Consider the following 23,608-nt stretch of genomic DNA (forward strand, 5'->3'; position numbering starts at 1 on the left):
CCATTCTCTAATGCATATAAACATTTATCAGAAAACATGAAAAAAAAAAATACATATATTAGTGAGCTGAATCTGCGGGAGTTGGAGCAGCTTTGATTTTTTTGCTCTTCTTGAGCTCAAACAATCCCTTCAAAAACGCATCAACAATCTGCTTCTGCGATTCCAGCAGCACTTGGTTCCGCTTCATCTCCATCTCCATCCGCGCCGCCTCCATCTCACGCGCCATCTCCATCTTCGCATTCTCCATTCTCACGAATCCTTCGCCCAACATTTTTATCGACGACACGATCTCCTCCACCGCGCTCCTCGCCCTCTTCGCTCCGCCGCTGTTGTTATTTTTGTGGTTCACGGGAAATTTCGCCCAGAATTCTTCATTTGGACTGTGCCTGCTTCTTATGCTGCCTGGATCCATGTTTGCCTCGAAATTCTCAAGCTTTCTGATCCTCATAGGCGCTGGGAATAATTGGTGGTTGAATCCGTCGCTGATGTTGAAATTGTTGAGCATTTTACTGGGGTTCTTCGCTCTGGATTTGACCGAAGCTTTTTGAGATCTGCTTCCGCAATTTGCGAGATCGTGATCGTGAGAGATGTTTTCCTGCATTTGATCTGGAATTTCTGCGTTCGAGTAGGGAGAGTAATCGATCGGGATCTGAGCTCCTGAATTGAATCTCTTAGGTTTGACGCCGTTGGCGAACCCTAGTTCAGGGTCGGGATCGGTGCTGTTCTTCGATTTGAGCTTCAATTTCACTATGTTCTGATCCATAAAAGACTTCAATCGAGATCCGTCGGCAGAATCCTCCTGCTTCTGTCCGGTTGCCGGCGGCGCGGTGCCGTTCTCCATCGCCTCCATATTCTCGAAGAAAAACCACGACGAGAAGTAGCGGCCGCCGGGGTGCGGGAAGGAGATGGCGCGCTGCTTCTCAGCGCGGTAGCGCTGCCGGAGCTTCTCCATCTTGTGGCGGCACTGCGCGGAGGTCTTCGCCGGGGATGCGCCGGGGCAGTGGCTCGCCACGGCAGCGGCAACCGCGTCCCAGTCCGCCGTCCGGAGGTAGCCGCGGCGGAGGGCGTACCAGCGCTCTCGGTACGCCTCGATCAGAACTAAGGTCTCTTCTTGGGTCCAGCACGGCGGCGGAAACCGCCGTTGAGGCTTCTCAGCCGAGTCAGCCACCGTGACCGCGTCGTCGGCTGCGGTGGGGGACGACATGTGGTTATAACTAAGCGGCCGGCGGCACACCAACAAAGTATCAATTTTGGCACGCAATTAAGGCAGCTATGGGGTTCTGACTGAGGTAGCGCACGGTAGAAAGGCGGCGTAAGAAAATCGATAATTGGTGAACAAGAAATGAGTTGGAAAGAGCAATGAATTGGAAATAAATGGGATGGGAGAAGAGGAGGGAGGGGAGGGGGCGTTTGTTATCTAGCGGCTACTGGATAGGGATTGGGGGGGTTGGAACAAGATGAAGCGCACGATAGCAAGAAGATGCGGTGGGTGAGTGTGGTGGTAGGAGTTGGGAGGTGGTTGAAATGATTGGGTAAAAGAGAGAGAGAGAGATTGAATGAGGTTGTAGTGGCAAAAGAGATTGGGCAGAGCGGGTGGGGTGAGTGGGGGTGGATGGTGACCGAGGGGGGTGATGAATGCTAGCATGCGCTGCTGCGGTGTGCGCGCAGTGAACCCCACTACCATCACCACCGGACGCGGCGCCACCCTATCCCCACCCACCCTACCACCACTTACCTAAACCTATAATCCTCACTCCTCTCTATATTTATTTTTTTTTTTTTTGATGAAAAGACATCGTATATAAATAACGAAAAAAGATGTACACAAAAACCTTGGGTATACCCAAGTGGGGGACAGATGCCACAAAACTCCCAATCTCAAGTGAGATAGGCAGGGGCGGGTGAGTGGGGAGGGAAACCTTTAGAGAAGGTACCCCAAAAAACTATCAATTACATTGCCTTTACAAAATTACAAAGGAATACAAGTACTAGGCAAGTAAGTATTAACAAATTTCATATTTCAATGGATCATGCTTGTAGTGGTCAATGATCATTTCTGTTTCGGGGTTTAGGCTATCCTCTAGCTTAGATTTGAGGCCGAACTTTGCAGCATTGCTCAGCGAAACTGACAGCAGCAGCACACCAAGGAAAATGCAGCAAAAAATAGCATCAAGTCCAGCAGCAGCAGGTAACAGGTACAGTTCAGGTGGCCAACAAAAGTCTCAAGATTGCCAAAGGCCAACAAGGCAACCGGTACACTTGGATAGCATCGCATTCATCATTCATCAACTTCAATCAACGCCACCGCTCTCTCTCTCTCTTTCACACACATGTGTGTGATGGCCGCCCACCTCACTCCAATACACACAAATTGACTAATAACTTGCCTTGGCTGATTCCTGCTCATTATTGCAGCGGTGCCTGCTTCCTATCATTTACTCCTCGTCACGCTGCATTTTTTTTTTAAAAGATAAATATGATAAATAGAAGTGAGTATAAGTGTACCCAACCCAAAAGATACAAAAGAACACATCACGAGTCAAGAAGACATCTTGAAAGGAAAACACCATCCGTGCGTTCAAAAGCCTTAGAGCATCCGCAAAAGCCTTAGAGCATCCGCAACGTTCAAAAGCCTTACTCGAGTAGAGCGTTGCCATCATGTAGGGGCGTTGCGGGGGGGTCTACTCGAGCATTACTCGAGTGCTCATGTAGTACTCGAGCGGCGCGTGCTGTGCACGCGCCTCAATTAAAAAAAAATCAACGGCTTTTAACGGCTTTTTTGATTATTTTTTTTCAACGGCTCTTTTAGCCGTTTGACACTTTTTTTTATTTTTTATTTTTTTTTTTTCTCTTCTTTTCTCTCTATAAATAATAATACTTCTCCCTCACTCATTCATCACAACTCACTCCTTCTCCATCCTTCAATTTTTCTTGCAAAATATCATCTTTGTTCTTCCAAATATCATCTTTAAATTTGAAATAAATTGTGTTATTTAAATTTGAACAATTAAATTTAAATGAAAAATATAAAAATCAAAACTAATGTTATCAAGTAGGCTATCAAGTAACCCCAATGCAGACTACTTACTCAATGTGGTCCTCCACTATCAAGTAGGCTATCAAGTAAGCCCATTGCGGATGCTCTTATACTACCATTAATAGCAACTACTACAGTCATTCGATTATCCAAATTTTTCAATATTTAATTAATTTTTATCTCTTTCAATAAACTAATATATAGTGTTGAATAAGACAATATATAGTATTGATTAACGATATTAAAAAAATTAATAAATTTTTCGCTCTTTTAGGATTCGAGCTTAGGTAAAATTTCGCCTCATCTAACTAAATATCAATCATAGAATTTGTAAATATAACTTTCCAGATTCATTCTTATTTCTCAGCACATTTGTCCATTCTCATTGGAATCATTTCCTATATATATATATATATATATAGTTGAGTTCTGGTAGTACCATATCCTTAGGTATGTAGTATTAAATCTAAATCACTCATTTTATATATGTGGCTCGTTAAGAACACGACACGTGGTAGAGAGCTTTTAAAGCCTTCAAAGATAAAATCCATGCAGGGGTAAAATTGGAATAAAAATTTTGAATAATAAAAAATTATAAAAAAAAATTGGGGGGATTTTTTGAAGCTGAAATGTTTTTGATACAAAAGTTTGCACACACAAATGCATTGTATTTTACGACCGATCAGGTATATATTACCGCTGATTCACCCACTTACCCTCGATCAATTTTTTTTAAGTTCGCATGTTTTCATTCATAAGTTTGCACACAAAAATATATGTGTTTTTGATGGATCCTACTGGGGGTGGGGGTGGGGGTCATTTTTTTTGTGCATAATTTTACACACAAAAATGCATATGTATGTATAAACACAAATATGCATAAAAGTGCATATAAAATGCATGCATTTTATACATGGTTCAGACAGGGTGAGGGGGGGAAGGGAGTGGAGGGTCAGCGGTGAGAGGTACATGATCGGTCGTATAATGCAATGTATTTTTTTGAACAATATTTATGTATTTTTGTATGAAAAATTATGCATAAAAATATGTCATCTTTCATTAGAAAAAAAAAATCGATCGAGGGATGGGGGGTGGGTGGGGAGAAATACTTGATCGAATGCAATGCATTTTTGTGTACAATATTATGCTTTCTTGTGTGCAATGTTATGCATTTTTGTGTGAAAACTTATGCATCAAAAACATGACACATTCGAAAAATTTAAAATAATTTAAAAAATTATATATATATTTTTTAACTCAAAATTTTTATTTTGATTTTACTCCTACACGGATTTTGCCTTGAAATGCCTTAAAAATCCTCCTCCACATGTGACGTTCTTGGTGTATCACATGGACAAATGTGTGGTCTAGAATTAGTACTACATACTACCTAAAACTTGAGTACTACATGATTTCATTCCTATATAGAAAAACTATATGGTGCTCCTTCCGTCCATGAACATTATGCCACAATTGAATGTCCACAAAAAATATGGCGCATCCATTTTTAGTAGTATGTTCCACACTACTCGTTTAATTTTAATCCTTCCTACACCCACTTATTTACACAATTTGTCATTACAAATCTACACAAATTATTTTAACTAATCTCATTAAGTTAATTAACTTGAATTAATTAACACTAACCTTAATTCAGCTAACACTATCCCACCCATTTACCCATTTATTCAACGATTCTAAAATTATCTATCACTCTCTCTCTGATCTAGAACTCTAGCCGCTTCTCTCATCTTGAAGATGATTTCTTCAGATGAATGGTCCCGTCAATCTCATGAATCTTCGCCTAATACTATGGTGCGTGAAATCCCTTTCGATTCTAGAGAAATCGCCGGAAAAGGGCCTCTATATGAGGTTGTGATGTCTGATTCGGAAGTTGATGAAGATTCCTCAGTTGATTCTGAGGTTTCTGATATCGATGAAGTCGTGAGGCTCCATATTGAGTTCGGTGCCCTGGATCGCCTAAGGGTACCTCTAATCCCCTTTGAGTGGACCGTTCAAAGGAAAATCTGGTATCTCGAACTCTTGGGTATTTTGTGCCCTAGTGTGTTGCCTCTTCTCTGATCAGGTGATTTTGTTCCCTAATTCACTATCCCTCTCAAAATCTTTGGCTATGCATGTTCACTGCCTCGATTTGGTTTTGAATGATTTGGTGCCCTCTGTGAAAAAACATTTCTTCTGCAATGTGACAATAATCACTAGGATTTACATTCCTGGTTTGGAATGCTTCACTTTGACCGTCTCTATTTGTCAATGATGTTAATTAAACTAAACAACTAGGACTATCCCTAATTAGCAACCACTAGGAATGACATATCCAAGTTTTGGAGGCTTCACTTTGGTATTATTGTTAATAGTTTATATTGCATTTAAAAGACATTATATATACATGTTATAATTTTATTTATGATTTTTTAGGATTTGGTGAAAGAAAAATCAAGATAATCGTTCAAATAATATATGGTTTAATATTATAATTTTCTATAAACATATGTTACAATTTTTATGTTTAAAAAATATTTATAATCTTAATCTCAAATCTAAATTGGAAAAGTGATTATAGTACGTGCTGTTTTGCAACTCTATATTGAAGCGTGATAATTTGTACTCCCTCCGTCCCAATAATGAAGACACACTTCATTTGGGCACGGAGATTAAGGAGAGGTAGTTTATGTGATAAAGTGTTGTGGGTCACATCATTAGTGTAGTTGATTAATTTAAATTTAGTGAATTTGTTTCTTTTATGGTTATTTTCAAATTTAAATTTAGATTAATACAATTCAACAATTCCAATTAATTTAATTAACTTTAGTTTCAATTATCTTTTAAAAAAAATCGACCTTCATTTGTGAATGCATCAGACAATCACCGAGCTCCCCAACCCCCTTTTTCTTCGTCTTCACTGTGAATGCACCAATTAGTAACATTCTTCGTCATCAGACAATCACCTTCATTTGTGAATGCAACAATTAATAACATATTGATTCAAAATTAAATTTTTTATCCTAAAATCTACACTTCTTTTGATTTGTGGAGCTCATATTTATATTTAGTAAATAAGCGTAATTTAATTTGTATGGCTTACTATTGCATTGTTTATAGGTTATCATTACATTTTATTTTGTTGGATGATGCAATCAAATTATGTTTTTAAAATTTTCATAACACTAAGTTAGTCAATATTTCTGTGTGAGATTTTCAATATTTATTAAAATGTTGTTATTTGTAGTTTATTTAATTTAATTCAACTAAATAAAGAGTTCAGTTAATTTAAATTGATCAAATTGGTCATGCCTAAGTGGATCTAATAACATTATTCTATAAAATATACTATATAATTAAGAAATACATTTTGAAAATATAACCTTCGAATAGGGGTGTGAATTCCTAAAACTGTGAAGATATATGAGTTATCTAATTACTTAGAAATAAATATGTAATACTTATTAAATTACGATTTTATTAAAAAGAAAAAGAAAACCTAAGAAAACCCTTGAAAGCACAGAAAAAGTAGACTAAGGGCCGAGCCTCGTTAAAACCTTTTCACAGAAAACCCAGTGGGAAAAACCGTGAAAAGGAAAAAGAGTACTCGTCTAAGCAAAAAAACGAAAGGGAAAGAGCGGAAGGGAAAGTTTCCAGAACTCCGGCCTAACCATCGTCCCCAAACAATCCTGGCTTTATCCCAACAAAACAAACACCACGGCCGGTTAGACGCCGTCGCCGTGAAAAAAGACAAAAAATAAACGAAAACAATGAAAACAACACGGCCGGTTATATGCCGTCGCCGTGAGTTAGTTAAAGAATCTAAACTCAAACCCACACAAAGAGCTGTACAGCCGGTAAGACGCCGTCGCTGTAAGCCCGAACAAACAAGGAAAGCTACGCGGCCGGTTAGATGCCGTCGCCGTGAGCATTCCTCGAGAACCCCACGGCCGGTGATACGCCGTCGCCGCGAAGTCCCCAGAAAAACCAAACCCAAAATAACTACACGGCCGGTTATACGCCGTCGCCGGTAGTAATCCACGAAACGTAACCTCGAGCTAGATCCTTCGCAAAGGAAATAATCTTCCGTTGAAAAATCACAACCAGAGACGACCACCAAGTGCTCGAAAAAATAACCAAACCAAATAGAACCAAAAACAGGACCAACACCCCCCCGCGCGAGCTCCCACTCCGGACAGACCCCGATCTCATAAGCACTTAAGAAATCCAGTGATTCCAGCAAAGAGCAAACCGCTGCAACCCACCAGAGAATCGCTAGATAAAAACCGACCACCAAGTGTTTGTTGAAAGAGCTATTCCAAACGAAAAAGAGAACTAAAACCAAAACAGAAGACCCATACAAATTAACGGATTTGTCGAACATAGCTATGATTGGATATGTCCCGGCGTACCGCCGTCTTGATGATATCAATTTCCAAAGGCCACCAACCTTCCTCCATACTATCGGCTGCTAAAATATCAGCAACTGCATTCCCTTCTCTAAAGATGTGCGTAACATGAAGTTGGAAATCAGAGAGTAAAGCCAGAATCTGCTTCCACAGAGCGAGGAAACGCCAAGGAACAGAAGAGGAACGCTCGTGTAATAGACGAACGACATAAATGGAGTCAGCTTCTACCCAAAGATAGCGCCATTGCCTATGATGAGCAATTTGGATTGCCGTGATGATAGCCAGAAGCTCAGCTTCAAAAGCGAATCCAACTCCTCTTTTTTTGTGAAAACAGCCACGAACCACACTATATTTATCTCTAAAGACGCCACCAGCAGCAATTCGGCCCGGGGCCCCCGTAGCCGAGCCGTCAGTATTAACCTTGATCCAGTTATTATGCGGAGGCCACCAGTACACATTCACAAACTCAGGGGGAGGCGACGCTCTACCCTTTATCCCAATTCTTTTGAGAATGGAAAGATCTTCCCAAGTATTAGTCATGGCACCAAGTTTAAAGTTCTCCTCCATTTCCCTAAAATAGACTTTGATCGAGTGAATCACAGTTTTAGCCTCAAACTTGGCATTCTCGAAAATGCAGTTGTTCCACTGCCTCCATATGCTCCAAATAAGCGTGATGATCCCGGCCTTCCAATAACTCTCCAATTGAGAGCTGAAATCGTAACCCCAAGCTGCTACTAACATAGAAAAAATGTCAACATTATAAATATCATGTTCTTTATTGAACCATGCAAGAAATTCCATCCAAATAGGATGTACTTTACTGCAGCTCCAGAAAACATGCTCAATCGTTTCACCATCTCTGAAACAGAAAGGACAGTGATTAGGCGCAATGAGACCTTGACGTATGAGAGTGTCAAGAGTGGGAAGTCTTCGATGCAGAATCCGCCAACAAACCATCGAACGGCGAATAGGTATGTACTTTTCCCAAATCCACTTCCCCCAACGAACTTCTGGGAAACAATGGCAATGACGAGCAAAAGCCAAAGAGGCGGTGACATTACCATGGAGCGAAGGCCGCCAGAATCGAGTATCCTTACCCTCTCCGATGGGAAGAATAAGAATGTCACAAACAATCTCGGGATAAGCATTAACAAAGTTGCTCGTGAAATGCCAAATACCATCAAAGAAGTACTCAGCAACAGAATGATGAAGAAAATCCTGGACATAATGCGGGACACCACACTTCCTAGCAATAGAATATCCGAGCCAATCGTCGTTCCAGAAACTAGTGTATTCTCCGGTGCCAATATAACAGTAAGAATCATTAGTAAGAGGCCCAACTTCATCCCTAATACCCAGCCAAACCGAAGAGGGAGCAGTAATAGATTTAATATGGCCGAATTTATTCAAATAACGTTTATTCATGATCTCCATACCAAAATTCGAGCCGTCGATAATGCTCCAAGCACGTTTCATAAGGAAACTTCTATTCATCAACGAGAAAGATCTAACTCCGAGTCCTCCTTCCTCCTTCGTGGCACAAACGCGAGCCCAAGCAACCGTGCAAGTGGATTGCTTTTCCGTGTTGCCAGTCCAAATAAAGTTTCTGCACTTGGCATCAAGCTCTTTTAACAAAGAACGTGGCCACTTGTAAACCATCATTGAGTGTGTAAGAGAACTCTGGATAACAGACTTCACCAGATAAACCCTACCCGCCATAGAAAGATGTCGTCCACGCCATCTGGAAAATTTTTGGATGATCCGATCATGAATGGATCTCATGTACGAAGCACGAACTCGGCCAACAAAAAGCGGCACACCAAGATAAACGAACGGCAGTTGCCCAACCGTGAAATTCAAAGCACGCCTAATACTTCTTTTTAACGCCGTAGGCACCTTTTCCGTGAAATAAATATGAGACTTTTCAGGACTATACCATTGGCCAGAGATAGAACCATAGAACGTGAGAATGTGCTGAATAGTTTTAGCATTTTGTTCGGAGGCCTTACAAAAGACCAAAATGTCATCAGCGTAAAGAAGATGAGTAGGAAAATGACGCGTTCGACAATAATTCATAGGAACAAGTTTCCCAGCATCAACGCAATTTTTAAAGAGCTTGCTAAGAACATCTTCAGCAATTCCAAAAAGTAAGGGCGATAGCGGATCCCCTTGCCGAACCCCACGAGAGCATGCAAAATAGCCATGCAAACGACCGTTATACAAGATCGAGAGACGAGCAGAGGTCAAGATGATTTTAATCCAGTTGATAAACTTGTGATCATATCCTCCAACTTTTAGCACCGCCAAGAGGAAATCCCAATGAAGAGTATCAAAAGCTTTCTTAATGTCAATTTTGCAAGCAATATTAAGGCCCTTTCCAGATCGCCGCATGCAATTAATACCCTCTGACCCAAGCACAATACAATCGTGTATAGATCGGCCACTGATAAACCCGAATTGATTAGAGCTAACATACCTGGTGGCAACAGAACTGAGTCTGCAGGCAAGAATTTTAGAGAAAATCTTAAAGAAGAAATTCGAGAGCACAATCGGCCTGAGGTCAGCCACCGAAGAAACGGTCTCCTTCTTAGGGAGAAGAACCATAACGCTGGAATTACATCCAGTAGGAAGATATGATTTCTCGAAAAAGGCAGACAGCAGCTTTAATTTCCTCTTCGTCAGGGGTCTTGGTGAGAAACCTATTGTGTTCCTCTTCAATAACCTCATCGATCACAGCTTCCACCGAAGTAATATCGAGGTCTTCTTGATTGTCTTCCTCAAAGAGCTTAGAAAAATAGGCAATAATATGATCACCAATAACAGTTTGATCATAAACCGTCTCTCCCGCAATAGAGATATGTGAGATGAGATTAGGTTTTTTCTTGTACTTAAGCATATTATGAAAGAAAGTGGTATTTCGGTCACCATCATTAAGCCAAGAGACTCGACATTTCTGCCGGAGAAGATCATTCTTCCTCGTAAGAGCCGAATTGATTCTAGCTTGAGCTTCTACTTCCCCGTCGAAAAGAGCATCAGTGTACCCAACCGTAGCAATTTGAGATTGAATTTGAACCAGCTGCTCCTGAGTATCCACAATTAAGTTGTCCACATTCCCAAAGACCGTTTTATTCCACGTTTTCATCACGCCCCGCAGTCGCTTAAGCTTCAGCATAACCGTATAGATAGGGCAGCGCGTAGTAGTTTCCTCGTTCCAGGAAGTCCTCACCATATCCTGAAAAGAGTCATGGAGCGTCCACATATGAAGAAATTTGAAGAAATTTTGGCTTCGAGGGATCGAGGAGCAACAACGCAGAATAATGGGCGAGTGGTCGGATGTGATCCTTGGAAGCACTTGAGTATAAATATTGCTCCAACCAGCAGCAAACTCCGTAGAAAATAAAGTACGATCAAGTCTGGATTCCACATGCGAAGGCATGAAACGTCTGCCCGACCACGTAAACTGAAGGCCAATCGTAGGAGATTCAATAAAACCAGAAGCATCAATAAACTCACAGAAATCTTTGCACGAGGCAGCATTAGGTAAACAATCACTACTGCGTTCATGTGCTCCTTTGACCGCGTTAAAATCACCTGCAAAAATAGTGGCGCCATCGGCCACGCTTAGAAGATCTAGCCAAAGTTGTCTTCTTAAAATACTCGTGTTGGCCCCATGCACAATGGCAATACAGAAATTGTGACTGTTCCAGATACAATCCATAACCACAGCCTGCTCAGAAGAAAGAATGATATTAGTCACGACATCAGGGTGAGCGAAAACCCAAATATTAGAACTTTTGTTGAGACGAGAGTTTTGGTGAGCCGGAACCATATTAAGAGAACGCCAAAACCCATCAGGAATTTTATGAAATTTTCTCTTGGGCTCTAAAATGCCCATAATCAAAGGGGAAAAAGAGCGACAATGCTCCTTGAGGTTAAGTTTAGAATCGTTATATATACACAATTGTTTACATTGAAAAATAAATTAATTTCAATTACAACTTCAATTATTCTCAATTAGGTAAATTTTGTCCCGTCATGTGCCTACATTTTTGTATTACATGGATAATCAAGGGCACTAAAAATCATAAGTTACTTGACATTTTACCACTTAAATCACCAAAATTTAAAAATGAAATATTTGTTTATATAATATTTCAAAAAATTGTATTTATACTACAAATTCCATAATAGCAAATTAAAAAAAAATCGATTACAGGCATTATGTTGCCGAAAGCGAAATGGGTTTATTTTATTGAATGGTATAGTATCACACAAAATTCCTAAAGAATTTTTTTAGTTGTAAATTAATACTCTCTCCGTCCCAATATTCATGGCTCGTTTCTTTTATGCATGGGTATTTAGGAGATCAAAATTAGGGGGAGGGGGGGAATGTGTGACCCACATGTTTAGTGTGATTTTTAATTGATATTAAATCATTGTTAATCAAGAGATAGCCTATGGAAAACCTCCGCCTCCTCCGTCGTGTCGTCGCCGGAGAATGAGGTCCTTGAGTGAGTTTCACCTTCCCTCGAAAAAAACTTTGAGCAATCACCACTTCCTCAAACTCAACCTTTTTGTTTTAAGATTTAAAGAGGATAAAAAAGATGGGGAAACAATAGAGGAGAAGAGGGGGAGATGGCAAGAACGGCAAGAAACATTGGACGGGGATATTTATCCTTTCGCCTCCAACTCTCCGCCTGTATAGCGTATAATTTTATTCACAGTTAAGATCTCAAAATCCAAAACTGCAAGATCGTTGATGCTCGAAAATCAAAAATCAAAACTTCAAAATCAAAACTGCAAATATAAAAAATCTGTCTGCATGGAGGCGATGGAGAGTATAGGGTGGAAGCGGTGGTGGGATGGGAGACAAAGGTGGGCATAGTAGAGAGAGAGAGAGTTTCGCCTCCGTTCTGTTGCGTCGACGTACTACTGCGCCTTTGCTTTCGCCGTGCCTCCACATCTTTGGTGGAGGTGTGACAGTGGTGGAAAGAGCCGCTAAAATGAGAGAGAGAAAGAGAGAGAGCTGCTGAAATGAGAGAGAATTGAGGGGGGGAGGGAGGAGGGTGAAAATTAAGGTATAATTTAGAGTTTTATACTGTTATTAATTAAGTAACAAATACACTCCTAACTATGGCCCAAAGAGGAAACGAGTCATGTTATATGGGATGACCCGAAAAGGAATACGAGCCAACAATATTGGAACTGAGAGAGTAGTATCTTTTCATTCGTTCCAACACTACAAATACATATATCTTTTTAAAATATAAATATTTTTTCAAAAGTAAATGTGATGAGATGTCTATTTACAATATTATAATGAAAAACACAACACCATTCATTCCATTTCATTTTGAATATCATACTGATAAGACTTCATCAATTCAAAAATCTATATTAAATTATAAATTTTGTACAACTATAATAGATTTTCAATAGAATTCGTCAATTGAAAATCTAAATAAAATGCTACATGTTTATTTTTCATTCGATTTTACTATTTAGATTATATAAAACGATACACGTCGATTTTTCATTCGATTTCACTATTTAGATAATATTAATATAATGATAATATAAAATTTATACAATTCATGTACAACGATAGTCGTATTTAAGCTAGTGAATATTATTATATAGAGTTGAGATGAATAGGGACTAATTAGCGAGTATTTAGACTATTTATTATGAATATTTACTATGTAATATTCGGATTTTATTGACATATATAACCAATTATTATAACAAATTATATTTAGTTTTATAGATGTATATATAATAAATTAGTTTGGATAATTAACGGTGGTGAATCTAGAATTGAACCTATCAGATTTATGGTGGAAAGTTTTCTATTATCTACCTGTGTTCCCATAGTTAAGCGTAAATATCAGAAAGTTAAAGAGAATCGGATAGTGGAAAAATAGAGAGAGCATATGTTTTATTTCAAGGGTGCCCCTATTTATAGAGGTTACAAGGAGGATAAAATAGTAATTTTACACTAATACACGCGCTACACGCCTTAACTAACTAGGTCTAAGCGAATATATCTAAGAAAATGAGTATCAGATTCTTTGTCGGGATATTGTCTTCAATCTTCGCCTCTGGCGTTATCTCTCAGCTCTGCCCTGAAATCGTCTTTTCAGCAATGGCTTCTCTGTTCTGTCCTTGGGCTTTTCTTCTGACTCTGGCTTACTCTGGTCGAGTACATGCTGCTCTGGCGTGCTCTGATCTGACCCAGCCTATCCTTGACCTGACTCTGATCTAATCTGGGGTTAAGCGTTCCTCAACACTACCGATCTCTTATGATCGTATGCTGAATAAGGTGGGCCACGTGTCATGATCTTAGAGGGATACATACTTCACCCCTCATCAAACAGGTATTACTATATGAGTTTGGGACGATAACAAGTTGTAAAATCATCTTTTTAAATCATATTTGAGACAGGTACGAGTTTATAATTTGTAAATTGGTTCTAACATTAATCAGTATGCTTACATAAAATTTTCTCTAATTTTCAATATTTAGTTATTTAGTTTATTTATATTAGTGTTTACTTTGTAATGTCGATTTGTTACTGTGACAAATAATTAATTGGTGTGACAACATGCCTACGTAATTAAAAAAAAAAATTAATCTCTTATTTTTGTATAAATATTTATTTTCTAATATTCAAGTCTCCATTAAGACGGATAACCAATTACTGTAACAAATTATATTTATAAATTTAAGGGCTAATTGCCTGTAAATCCCTAACATTTACACGGAATTGGTTTTTGCACCTATTTTTATTTTTCTACTTTTAAATACCTAACCTTTTGTTTTTGTCTCAAATTTATCCGGCGATCGGTTTTTCTTACGTCGGCGCCGGAAATGCCACTGTGGCAGCCGGAATCGACGAGCTGGCATCCGGAATTCTCCACATGGCTCATTTTTGACATGTGGCAAAAAAATCTGAAAAAAAAAATTGAAATAAAAAATACATGTGGAAAAAAAATTAAAAAAAAAAAAAGAAAATCACCCCCCCAATCGTACTTTACCCCTTCCCCCACCCCAAACCCTAACTCTTCCTCCCCTCCACCCGGCACCGCCACCCACCGCCACCACCGCCAACGCTCTACCGCCTAGAGCAGCGGAGGAAGCTGATTGTCGCCGTCGTCCTCCGCCTCACCAAGCTCCAAATCAAGAAGCTCCACTCCAAAGCCGATCTCGATCTCGATAATTTCCCCACCCACCGCCGCTCCCTCCCTTTTCCCCACCCTCCGTTGCAGTCCTGCGCGTCAACCCCACTAATTCTGAGCATTCCGAGCAGGCCGGTGAAAGGGAGGTTGTCCCCAGTGATTTAGGGGAATTCGAGGCCGCGCTGGGCTGCGGCGGAGGGCCGGCAGAAGGTCGCGCTGGTTCGACCTTCGGCGAAGTCATCTCTGTCTCTCAACCACCGCGCCGTCGGTGAGGAATTCGATTTGGTTGTTCTGTTCGAATTCGGCGACGGCGGTTGGTTGTTGAGGATCTTGGTGGAGGTGAAGGAGGACGGAGACCGAGGGGGGCGCGGCGGTAGTTGTTGAGGATCTTGTTGGAGGTGAAGGAGGACAGGATTGAGGCGCTCGATCTGGGCTCGGTAGTGGTTGTTGGATTAATTTGATGGTGGTGGAATTCTGCGAATGGTTGTGGTGGTGGCAGGGGGGAGGCGGCGGCGGATTGGGGGAGGGAAGGGGGCGGTGCCGGTGGTGCTGGTAGGGGGAGGAGGCGGCGAGTTGGGGGAGGGGGGATAAGGGTTTGAGGAAGATGATGATGATTTGGAATTTTTTTTATTATTTTTTTTATTTTTTTGCCACATGTAAAAAATATGTTTAGGTGTCAATTCCGGCTGCCAGCTTGTCGATTCCGGCTGCCACAGTGGCATTTCTAGCGCCGACGTAAGAAAAAATCAATCGCCGGATAAATTTGAGACAAAAACAAAAGGTTAGGTATTTAAAAGTAGAAAAATAAAAATAGGTGCAAAAACCAATTCCGTGTAAACGTTAGGGATTTACAGGCAATTAGCCCTAAATTTAAACATGTGTGGACAGTTAACACGTATTACTATACATTTTTGTAATGAGAATGAATAATAAAATAACTATTTACTTATCAAATTCAAATATATCGCTCTAATATAAAAATTGTTTAATTTATTATTCCCATAAATAAATATAACTAAAGTAATTGCCTGTCAAATTTTGACAAATTACAACACTAGTACATTTTTAAGGTAAATAGAAGGGTAAATACTGAATACAAATTCCTTTGTACCGGACGACACCTCCTCAACACTGAATACTCTGTCTATCCACAAAAAATACATCATAATTTCATTTTTCAGCATTCACAAAAAATGTTTAAATATTCGTTCTATTGAAATTTACAAATATAAATTGTGGTACCAGGCTCAGAAAATTCATTAGAAATATATTAATCCATCCATCCAATAAATAGAACACAATTGTGTAGCACCTAAAAATAATTAGAGAGAGGGGTGACATTACAAGCAACATAGATATCGTCATAAAAAAGACTATCTCCTCGTCGAAATGGTCAATTTTAAGGGATGATGTATCTAACCATCCAATCTTCAGAGGCGACGCGTTTAGCCACAACAAGACGACTTTTGAGCAACCTGGGAAGCCCCGCCTATTTGGTCTGGTTGGGTAATTTTAATGGTCTGAGGCTGCATTCACACGGCATACGTCTCAATATCCTTAAGCAAAACATATAGAGTAAGCTGAAATATATACATACCTCCGCCTTTGAGTCTGTCTCAGCAAGTCTTTGTTTTATGTCCCGAGCTATTGAGAAGAAAACCTCCTCCACGTTCATGTTCGTCTTGGCACTCTGTTCAACAATGAGTTATTTGGGTTGGATCTTTCAAACTTATACCCAACATCATAAATGGCAATTGCTACTTACTGTCTCAAAGAATTTGATGCCATATTCATCAGCGAGCGCTTGACCCCTAGAGGTAGGAAAGGCCTATAAACATTTGAGCAATTTATCTCAGCTTTTGACACTTGATAAACATGCATCTTTCACCATACACCAGTGGATGTGAGTACCAATGGCTTTCCCACAGTGTCACTTGTTTCTCAAATTTTGTAAAAGCATTAGGCAGTATTTAACTTTTACCATGGAATATATACATGTCGAGTTTCAAGTAAATTGAAGATATGTGCACCTCTAATTTCAAGTTAAGGTAAAGGACAAGCCTAGATAATTATTACACACACACAACACAAACACACATGTGGATGCAAGCACACACACAGAGAGAGAGAGAGAGAGAGAGAGACCCTTTTACTTTCATCCATGTCAGCCTTGTTGCCAACTAATACTTTGTTGACATTGTCGGAGGCATGCTGTTCAATATTTCTAATCCAGTTCCGAATGTCTGCAAAAAGGAATAAATCATTTTGACTAGATAACTTACTATACCATCACTAACAATGGTGCAGTTAAGACAATAATTAACTATAGGGGAAACACTAACAAGGAGAAGATTCAGCCAAGATTTTAACAATAAGGTTGGTCATGAAAATTGAGAAACAAGGATCAAAGTTATTACTGTTGAAAGATGACTCATCAGTGACATCATACACCAGCAATATGCCCATAGCTCCACGATAGTAAGCTGCAAAATAAATAGTTTCTCAAGCAAAATAAAATGTTTTGTTCTTCTAAAAGGTTATGCACTGCTAGTGGGATGGAGACTATTGCAACAAGCAAACTCAAAAAAACTCATTAGTCTAAGAGTGAAACAAACAAAAAAATTAACACCAAGGGATAACAGAAATAGCATGAAACAGGGCTGCTAAGAAGGTGCTTTCTCTAGGATTCCACTGATCTTCCTGTCGGTAGCCAATTATAGAAAATGTCATTATTAATCAACTAACTTCTTTTACTAGAGGAGGGAGGATTGAGGTCAAATCCAGATCATCACCTTTATAGTGATGAGGAATACCACTAAGCTATAAGGCTTATGATGGCAATCGATTGGTAAAGTTAGTCCACACAGTTCTCGCCACAAAATTTCTGGCCTTTATAGTATATCTAATCAGTCAACTACCTGGTTGCAAAGGATAATGCAGTTTCCCTTTTCCATCAGAATTAAGAATGTTTAATTTTATGGCCCAGTTCCATCCAATGATTCATATAGTACTATAGGCATAATCAATCAAGAGATAACTAATATGAAGTATTTCACTTAACATGGTCCCAACCAAGTAGTGTCTACTCAAATAACCATGGATCTTGTTCAATAAGAAATAATGAACAAACAAAATTTCCAATTTTAATATTTTATTAGCAAAAAATTAAACTCATATTTTCCATTCAGGTGTTCATATGTTTACTCGAAAATATAAAATGTTACAATTAGAAGAATGTTGTGAATTGAGTTGAGTTTCTGTTTAAAAGAATGCAAATGACAAAAGGATCGGCAGACATTTGACATCTGGAGAATAGACTAGCCAACAAAAAATTAACCACATTACCGGTAGTAATAGTACGGAACCGCTCTTGTCCGGCAGTATCCCAAATTTGTAGCTTGATTCTTTTACCATCAAGCTCTACAGTCCTTATCTTAAAATCAATCCTGCATGAAAAAAACATTATCAATTAATGCATGCAGAAAAACTTACAAAACCCATTTGGAGTACAATCTATCATCGAAGACAACTAACCCAATGGTAGTAATGAAACTGGTGGTGAAAGAGCCATCCGAAAATCTTAGAAGAAGACAACTTTTACCCACACCTGAGGAAAAAAGATAGTAATAACTTCTAGAGCAAAGTTATCAAATAATACAAATTGAAAAAATCACATCAACTTTATCAAAAACAGACTGAGTGAACTCTCGAAAAGACATACTTGGTCATGTGACTCGCGTTGACTCTTTTCGCATCTTTTTTGATACACAATCCAACTACTTATAACATATGAGGTTCAACATATGCTTGTCTAGCATATGTCCAATCTATATCCTCAATCCGTTTGAAATATATAATCTTGTTTGCTTTGCGTGCTGCTTACATTCAAGATAAAAACTCTGGATAACATCGAGCATCGATAAGTTACACTGCTAAACATTTACTTTGCATACTACTTACTTTCCCCAAATCAAATTCCAGTCAAGTTTGTTTCCTAATATCCGGGGCACTACAACATCCATTTTTAGCTATTCAAATTGCAAACATGTAGGCTACTGGTGTAAACCACGAGCCCAGTACCACCACATATTGTACTTAGCATTCAACAAATTAAAAGGAGGTTTTAACATATGCACACGCATTCTAAGAAAACAGTTAACTCAATAAATTATTGTCACTGGATCATTGGAAACATTACTTTCATGGGCAAAAATAATATCATTAATATCCCCAAATGAAATCATCAATGACCGGTGGAACTAGGATCTCTCCACATCAAATGTAGCTAACACGTACAAAAACACAAATTCTGATTCACACATTTACATCAATAGGCATAAAAAATACAATAATAATTTGCAAAATTGCACATTTGAGTGAAGAAACACGGACCGCTGTCGCCGATCAATAGGAGTTTGATGAGGTAATCGTAATCAGCTCGAGCTCTGGCGGGTGCAGCAGCCATCTGATTAGCTTCAGATTTTTTTTTAATTTTATTTTGATTAAACAAACCCAAGCAACATAAATAAGCTGTCAATTATGATAATTATGCATCAGGTTATGGTAAAATGAAATCAAAACATGATTTGAAATTTGAAAATTGAATATTAAAGATGGTAAAGAAATTTAGAGAGAGAAACAAAAATTTGTACCAGATCGAGGGATCTAATAAATTAGGAATGAAGAAAAAAGAGGAGGGAAGCGTAGGTCAGCAGCGATCGGTCGTTGAACTCTTATTTTCATTTGCATAATTTTCCAATATCAAATGATAATAATAATTCCTCCAAAAAAAATAATAATAATAATTAAATTTATAAAATTGAAGTTTTTGTTTGAAGGAGTCAATAAAAAATTTCCAATGCTAAGACAAATGTTGCGTTTCATTCAATTTTTTTATTGGGTTAATGGTAGATTTTATCCATTCTTGAAAAAAAGAAATATAAAATAAATACTTAAACAAATTAAAATATATAGATAATATTCTCTCAATCAGATAAGAAAGTATCACATTTTTTATTTTCATCCATCCCATAAGAAAATATCATTTTCATTTTGGGACATGGCCTCACTTTATCCTTTTAACCACAACTACTTATTTCTACATAACCCTACAATCAATTCAACCGCAACCACTCATTTTTACTCAACATATTATTTACCATTTTTTCTTAAAATTCGTGTCATATCATATGTGATACTCTCTTACGGGATGGAGGGAGTACTACTTTTTGAAAATTTTGACATTGATACCCTTAATGAAGTCATAATTAAAAACTAAAAACATATTTTGTTTCAAAACAAAAAACTAAAAACACATCTCCCTCTTCTTCCCATGAAAACAAACTCTCTCTCTCTCTCTCTCTACGCCTCGCTGAGCCATGTCATGTCTTACCTCGTTGCACTTTTACATCTCTCTCTTTCCAAATTTGCCGCCTTGCTGCATCGCGCATCTGCATCTATCTCTCTCTCTCTAGATCAGTCGTCTCTCCCCTCTGCCTCACTTCACCGCGTTGCGCTTCTGCCTCACCTCGGGTTTGAGTTAAGTTCAGTGCTCGGCACTCGAGTGTCGAGCAATACTTCAAATTGAACTATTACTCTATGCTCACCATGCAATGCTTGATGCTGGACACGCGATGTTCAACACACGACGCTCGAGTGTCGAGGAATTGTTTGGATTGAACTATTACTCGACGCTTCAATGTCGAGCAATGTTCGCTAATATTTTCACCACGCCGCAAGTATACGGTGTAGTTGCAATATAGGGAAGCAAGGTCGTATTCCACAAGGATTAGTAGTCAAATTCTAGTGATTACCTTAAGTCATTATGCTAGAGCTATTTAGACTAAACAAGGAGGTGAGTGGTTTGATTAACTAACAAATTCAAAGACAAAATAAGAACAATCAAATAAAGTGGATTAATTAAGTGATGAAGGTGGTTTAGGGATTAGGCAACAATGGATTAGCAATGGACTTCAATTTAGCTCAATATTAGTCTTGATACTCCTATTTATCTAGAGTGATCTCCCAACTAGTTCTAGCCCCCTCCCGGACGACTAAAACGGTAGATTACGAGTCATAGCTGCCGTCCCCGGTCAACTTCTAACCTATAACTCCCAAAAGCACAATAAGATCGATAAACTCTCACCCAACTCTCAACCTCCCGGTTTATTGAGTCAATATGTTTCAAGCTCCTAATCTATTATGATTATCCTCTCCCGATTCAAATCACAAATGAGAAATGCATAGAAAGTGGCCAACAATCCATACAAGAAATAATACTAGGGCTTGCAAAGATAATGACAAGGAAGTAATCAAGACATATATTAAGCATAATAATCAATCCATTACATCATCCATGAGCCTAATCCCCAAACCAATGGGGGATTTTATCCAAACATGTTCACAAACAACAAACCAAAATCAAAGAAATACATAAATGAAAGAGAGAGTAAGAAGTGACAAATCCTATTAATGAGCTTTCTTCAATCTTCTCTCCTCTTCAATGCCTTCAATCTTGGTAAAAAGATGTGGTAATGGAGGCTAGGGTTTGGTGTGAATGAATTGGGGAAGATGGAAATGGGTGAGTATGAGGTTGGGGAAGATGAATAGTGTGAGGAAAAGGGGGAGAAAGGGGTTTAAGGGCTGAAAAACGCGACTCCGCTCTTTTCCCGCGGTCATGGCCCGCGCCCGTGGTGCTCAAACGTGGGAAAAACTCAGGGAACCCGCGGTCCCGCCCCGCGGCCGCGGGTGGTGACCGCGGTACACCCCTGGAATTGGGAACAGCTGACCCGCGGTCCCACCCCGCGGCCGCGGGTGGTGACTGCGGGGTACTGGGCGTTTTGCACAGTCCGCTCGTTTTGCTCCGTTCTCCCTCGTCCGGACTCGGATTTGGTCGCCGTTTGCGCTCACGGATTCCTCTCGAGACGTACTTCAATCTCATATCTTCAAAATGCTCCAATTAATCCTTTATTTTTCCTGAAATTACTCCAAAACTACACCAAGATATCAAATCTTCATAAAACTAAATATTCGGGCACAAACAAGCATTCACAAGCAAAACATGAAGGGAAATGACAACAAAACATGTGGAATTGAGGTATGAAAACCATGTTTGTCAACCCCCCAAACTTAAAGTGTTGTTTGTCCCCAAACGACGAAGAGAAGAGAAATAAAAGTAAACAAACATGTGAGCATGAATTGGTGTCATTTCAAGGGCTTCAAATTTTACAAAAAATCTTTCAAAAGTGCATCACAAGTAGAAATGCATTCCAAGAAGTCACAAGTGATAATGAGTTCAATATTATAACCTCCAAGCTTGAATCCTAACAAAGTGGATGTTTCAATGACGCACTCAACTCTCAAGTGTTTAGAATGGACGTGTTTGCACTCAAATTGAAACAAGTATGCAATCTACCATAAGCTTGCCATTTATCCTAACTCTCTATACTTCAATGTGTTACAAATAAAGATCAAAAAGGGCTTCTATTTAGATTGCAATGAGAGCTCTTTGGTGAGGTGAGGTGTTTATAGGCAAAATGACTCATATCCCATACAATTCCCAAATTGAATATGTCATATTCACCATTGTTCTTTTCTAATCAATCAACCAATATCCCCACTTTTCTTCCTTTTCACCCTATGAATACTTATCAAGACCATGATTCAAAAGGCAAATCACTCCCCTTTGTACTATTTTATTCACATGTCTCTTCATTTTTCTTTCTTTTTCTTTTTGAGCTTATAGGAGACTAGTGATTTTCACTCAATCGAAGTTTGACAAGCAATTTCAATCATTTTCCAACCATTTTCATCAAAGCAACCACTAACACTCTAAGTTCTACCCCTTTATCATTGGTTCATTAAAAGAAAGGCTACAAGGCACGAAAGGGGTAAACTAGGATCAAATGAGAATTTGGACACAATTTGAGTTAAGTGGCTAACAAAGATGGCCTTAAATCACTTCAATATTAACAACACATCTACTTTTATTTTCAAGAAAGGACTCATGGCAAGTTCTAGAGATCAACACACATGCTCAAATGATTTACACTCAAGAACAAAATGAGATTGTAAATGTATGACAATCAAAGGCTCAATTCTTACAAGCTCATTTTCAAGTTCTTGGAGGCAAAACATTTAACTCACTTGTCACAAGTTCAAACTTTTCATGCATAATCCACAAGTGATACACACAATTTTTCCAAGAAACGATTCATATCATAAGCCCAATGACATTCAATCAACATCACAAAGTTTGATACAATTATCCCAAGCAAAACAAAAACAAAAATATCAACCCAACTAACTCTCAAGCTTTCATTTATTCAACAATAACAAAAACAAGACAACAATACTAAAACAAACAAAAACAAGTAAAGCTTAAGATAGATGAGACAACTAATCCATCTCTCCCCTCCCCCCAAACTTATTTCACACAAAGTGAAAATGAGTTTGGAAGAAAAGAGAAGGAGAAGTTGTCTCGGACTCACAAAAAAAACTAACATATATATAAAAAAAAATAAACCATACAAAAATTAAAGGGTACCTTGTTGGGGTGCCTCCCAACTAGCGCTTAGTTTAACGTCATGAGCTAGACGTCTCCATGATGGTGTTATGGCTCGGGGGTGGTTCCAACGAACACTTCAACTTTTGGTTTCAAAGGCAAAAATGCCTTGATTCTTTCCTTCTCAACCACAAAGGTTCTTTCATCCTTCTTTCTCAATTCAATTGCTCCATTGTTGAAAACCTTGTTGATTTTGAAAGGACCCGTCCATTTTGATCTTGGCTTTTCCGGAGGTAGTGATTGACGAAAGGTGAGGAGAAGGACTTCATCATCGGGTGCAAACTCCCGTTTTTGCATCATCTCGTCATTAGCACTTGTTATCCTCTCCTTGTAGAGGCTTGACTTCTCAAATGCGTGATACTCATCTAACTCTTTGAGTTGGAGTACACGGTCTTGCCCCATTGGATGTATCTCATTCTC

General features: G+C 39.0%; 2 protein-coding genes across 3 annotated transcripts; both read right to left on the bottom strand.

Moving 5' to 3' along the window:
- LOC131016748 (trihelix transcription factor ASIL2-like) lies at positions 1-1,767 on the bottom strand. The gene has a single exon (XM_057945465.1). The coding sequence runs from the start codon at positions 1,202-1,204 to the stop codon at positions 59-61; it is 1,146 nt and encodes a 381-aa protein (XP_057801448.1). The 5' UTR covers positions 1,205-1,767; the 3' UTR covers positions 1-58.
- Positions 1,768-15,869: 14,102 nt separating this feature from the next.
- On the bottom strand, positions 15,870-19,416 carry LOC131016749 (ras-related protein RABE1c-like). Of its 2 annotated transcripts, none has more exons than XM_057945468.1 (9): positions 19,278-19,416; positions 19,018-19,098; positions 18,160-18,232; positions 17,971-18,071; positions 17,043-17,108; positions 16,771-16,868; positions 16,391-16,453; positions 16,223-16,315; positions 15,870-16,151 (listed from the first exon to the last, which is right to left on the bottom strand). In XM_057945468.1, exons 2-9 carry the CDS (start codon positions 19,088-19,090, stop codon positions 16,071-16,073), a joined length of 648 nt encoding a protein of 215 aa, XP_057801451.1. In that variant the 5' UTR covers positions 19,091-19,098; positions 19,278-19,416; the 3' UTR covers positions 15,870-16,070. The 2 variants fall into 2 exon arrangements, with proteins under 2 accessions (XP_057801451.1, XP_057801449.1); XM_057945466.1 differs by having other exon boundaries at positions 19,018-19,155; positions 19,278-19,411.
- Positions 19,417-23,608: the final 4,192 nt, after the last annotated feature.

The sequence above is a fragment of the Salvia miltiorrhiza genome, chromosome 3 (genome assembly GCF_028751815.1).
Source record: "Salvia miltiorrhiza cultivar Shanhuang (shh) chromosome 3, IMPLAD_Smil_shh, whole genome shotgun sequence".
NCBI lineage: Eukaryota > Viridiplantae > Streptophyta > Magnoliopsida > Lamiales > Lamiaceae > Salvia > Salvia miltiorrhiza.

What these genes read in the sequence shown, in the direction of transcription:
- LOC131016749 (XM_057945468.1), bottom strand. Translation starts at nt 19,090, where the DNA reads ATGGCTGCTGCACCCGCCAGAGCTCGAGCTGATTACGATTACCTCATC. An exon ending in GTTCCGTACTATTACTACCG is followed by an intron (nt 17,109 to 17,970) that starts GTAATGTGGTTA and finishes TTTATTTTGCAG; the next exon opens with CTTACTATCGTGGAGCTATG. An exon ending in TGATGAGTCATCTTTCAACA is followed by an intron (nt 16,869 to 17,042) that starts GTAATAACTTTG and finishes TCCTTTTTGCAG; the next exon opens with ACATTCGGAACTGGATTAGA.
- LOC131016748 (XM_057945465.1), bottom strand. Translation starts at nt 1,204, where the DNA reads ATGTCGTCCCCCACCGCAGCCGACGACGCGGTCACGGTGGCTGACTCG.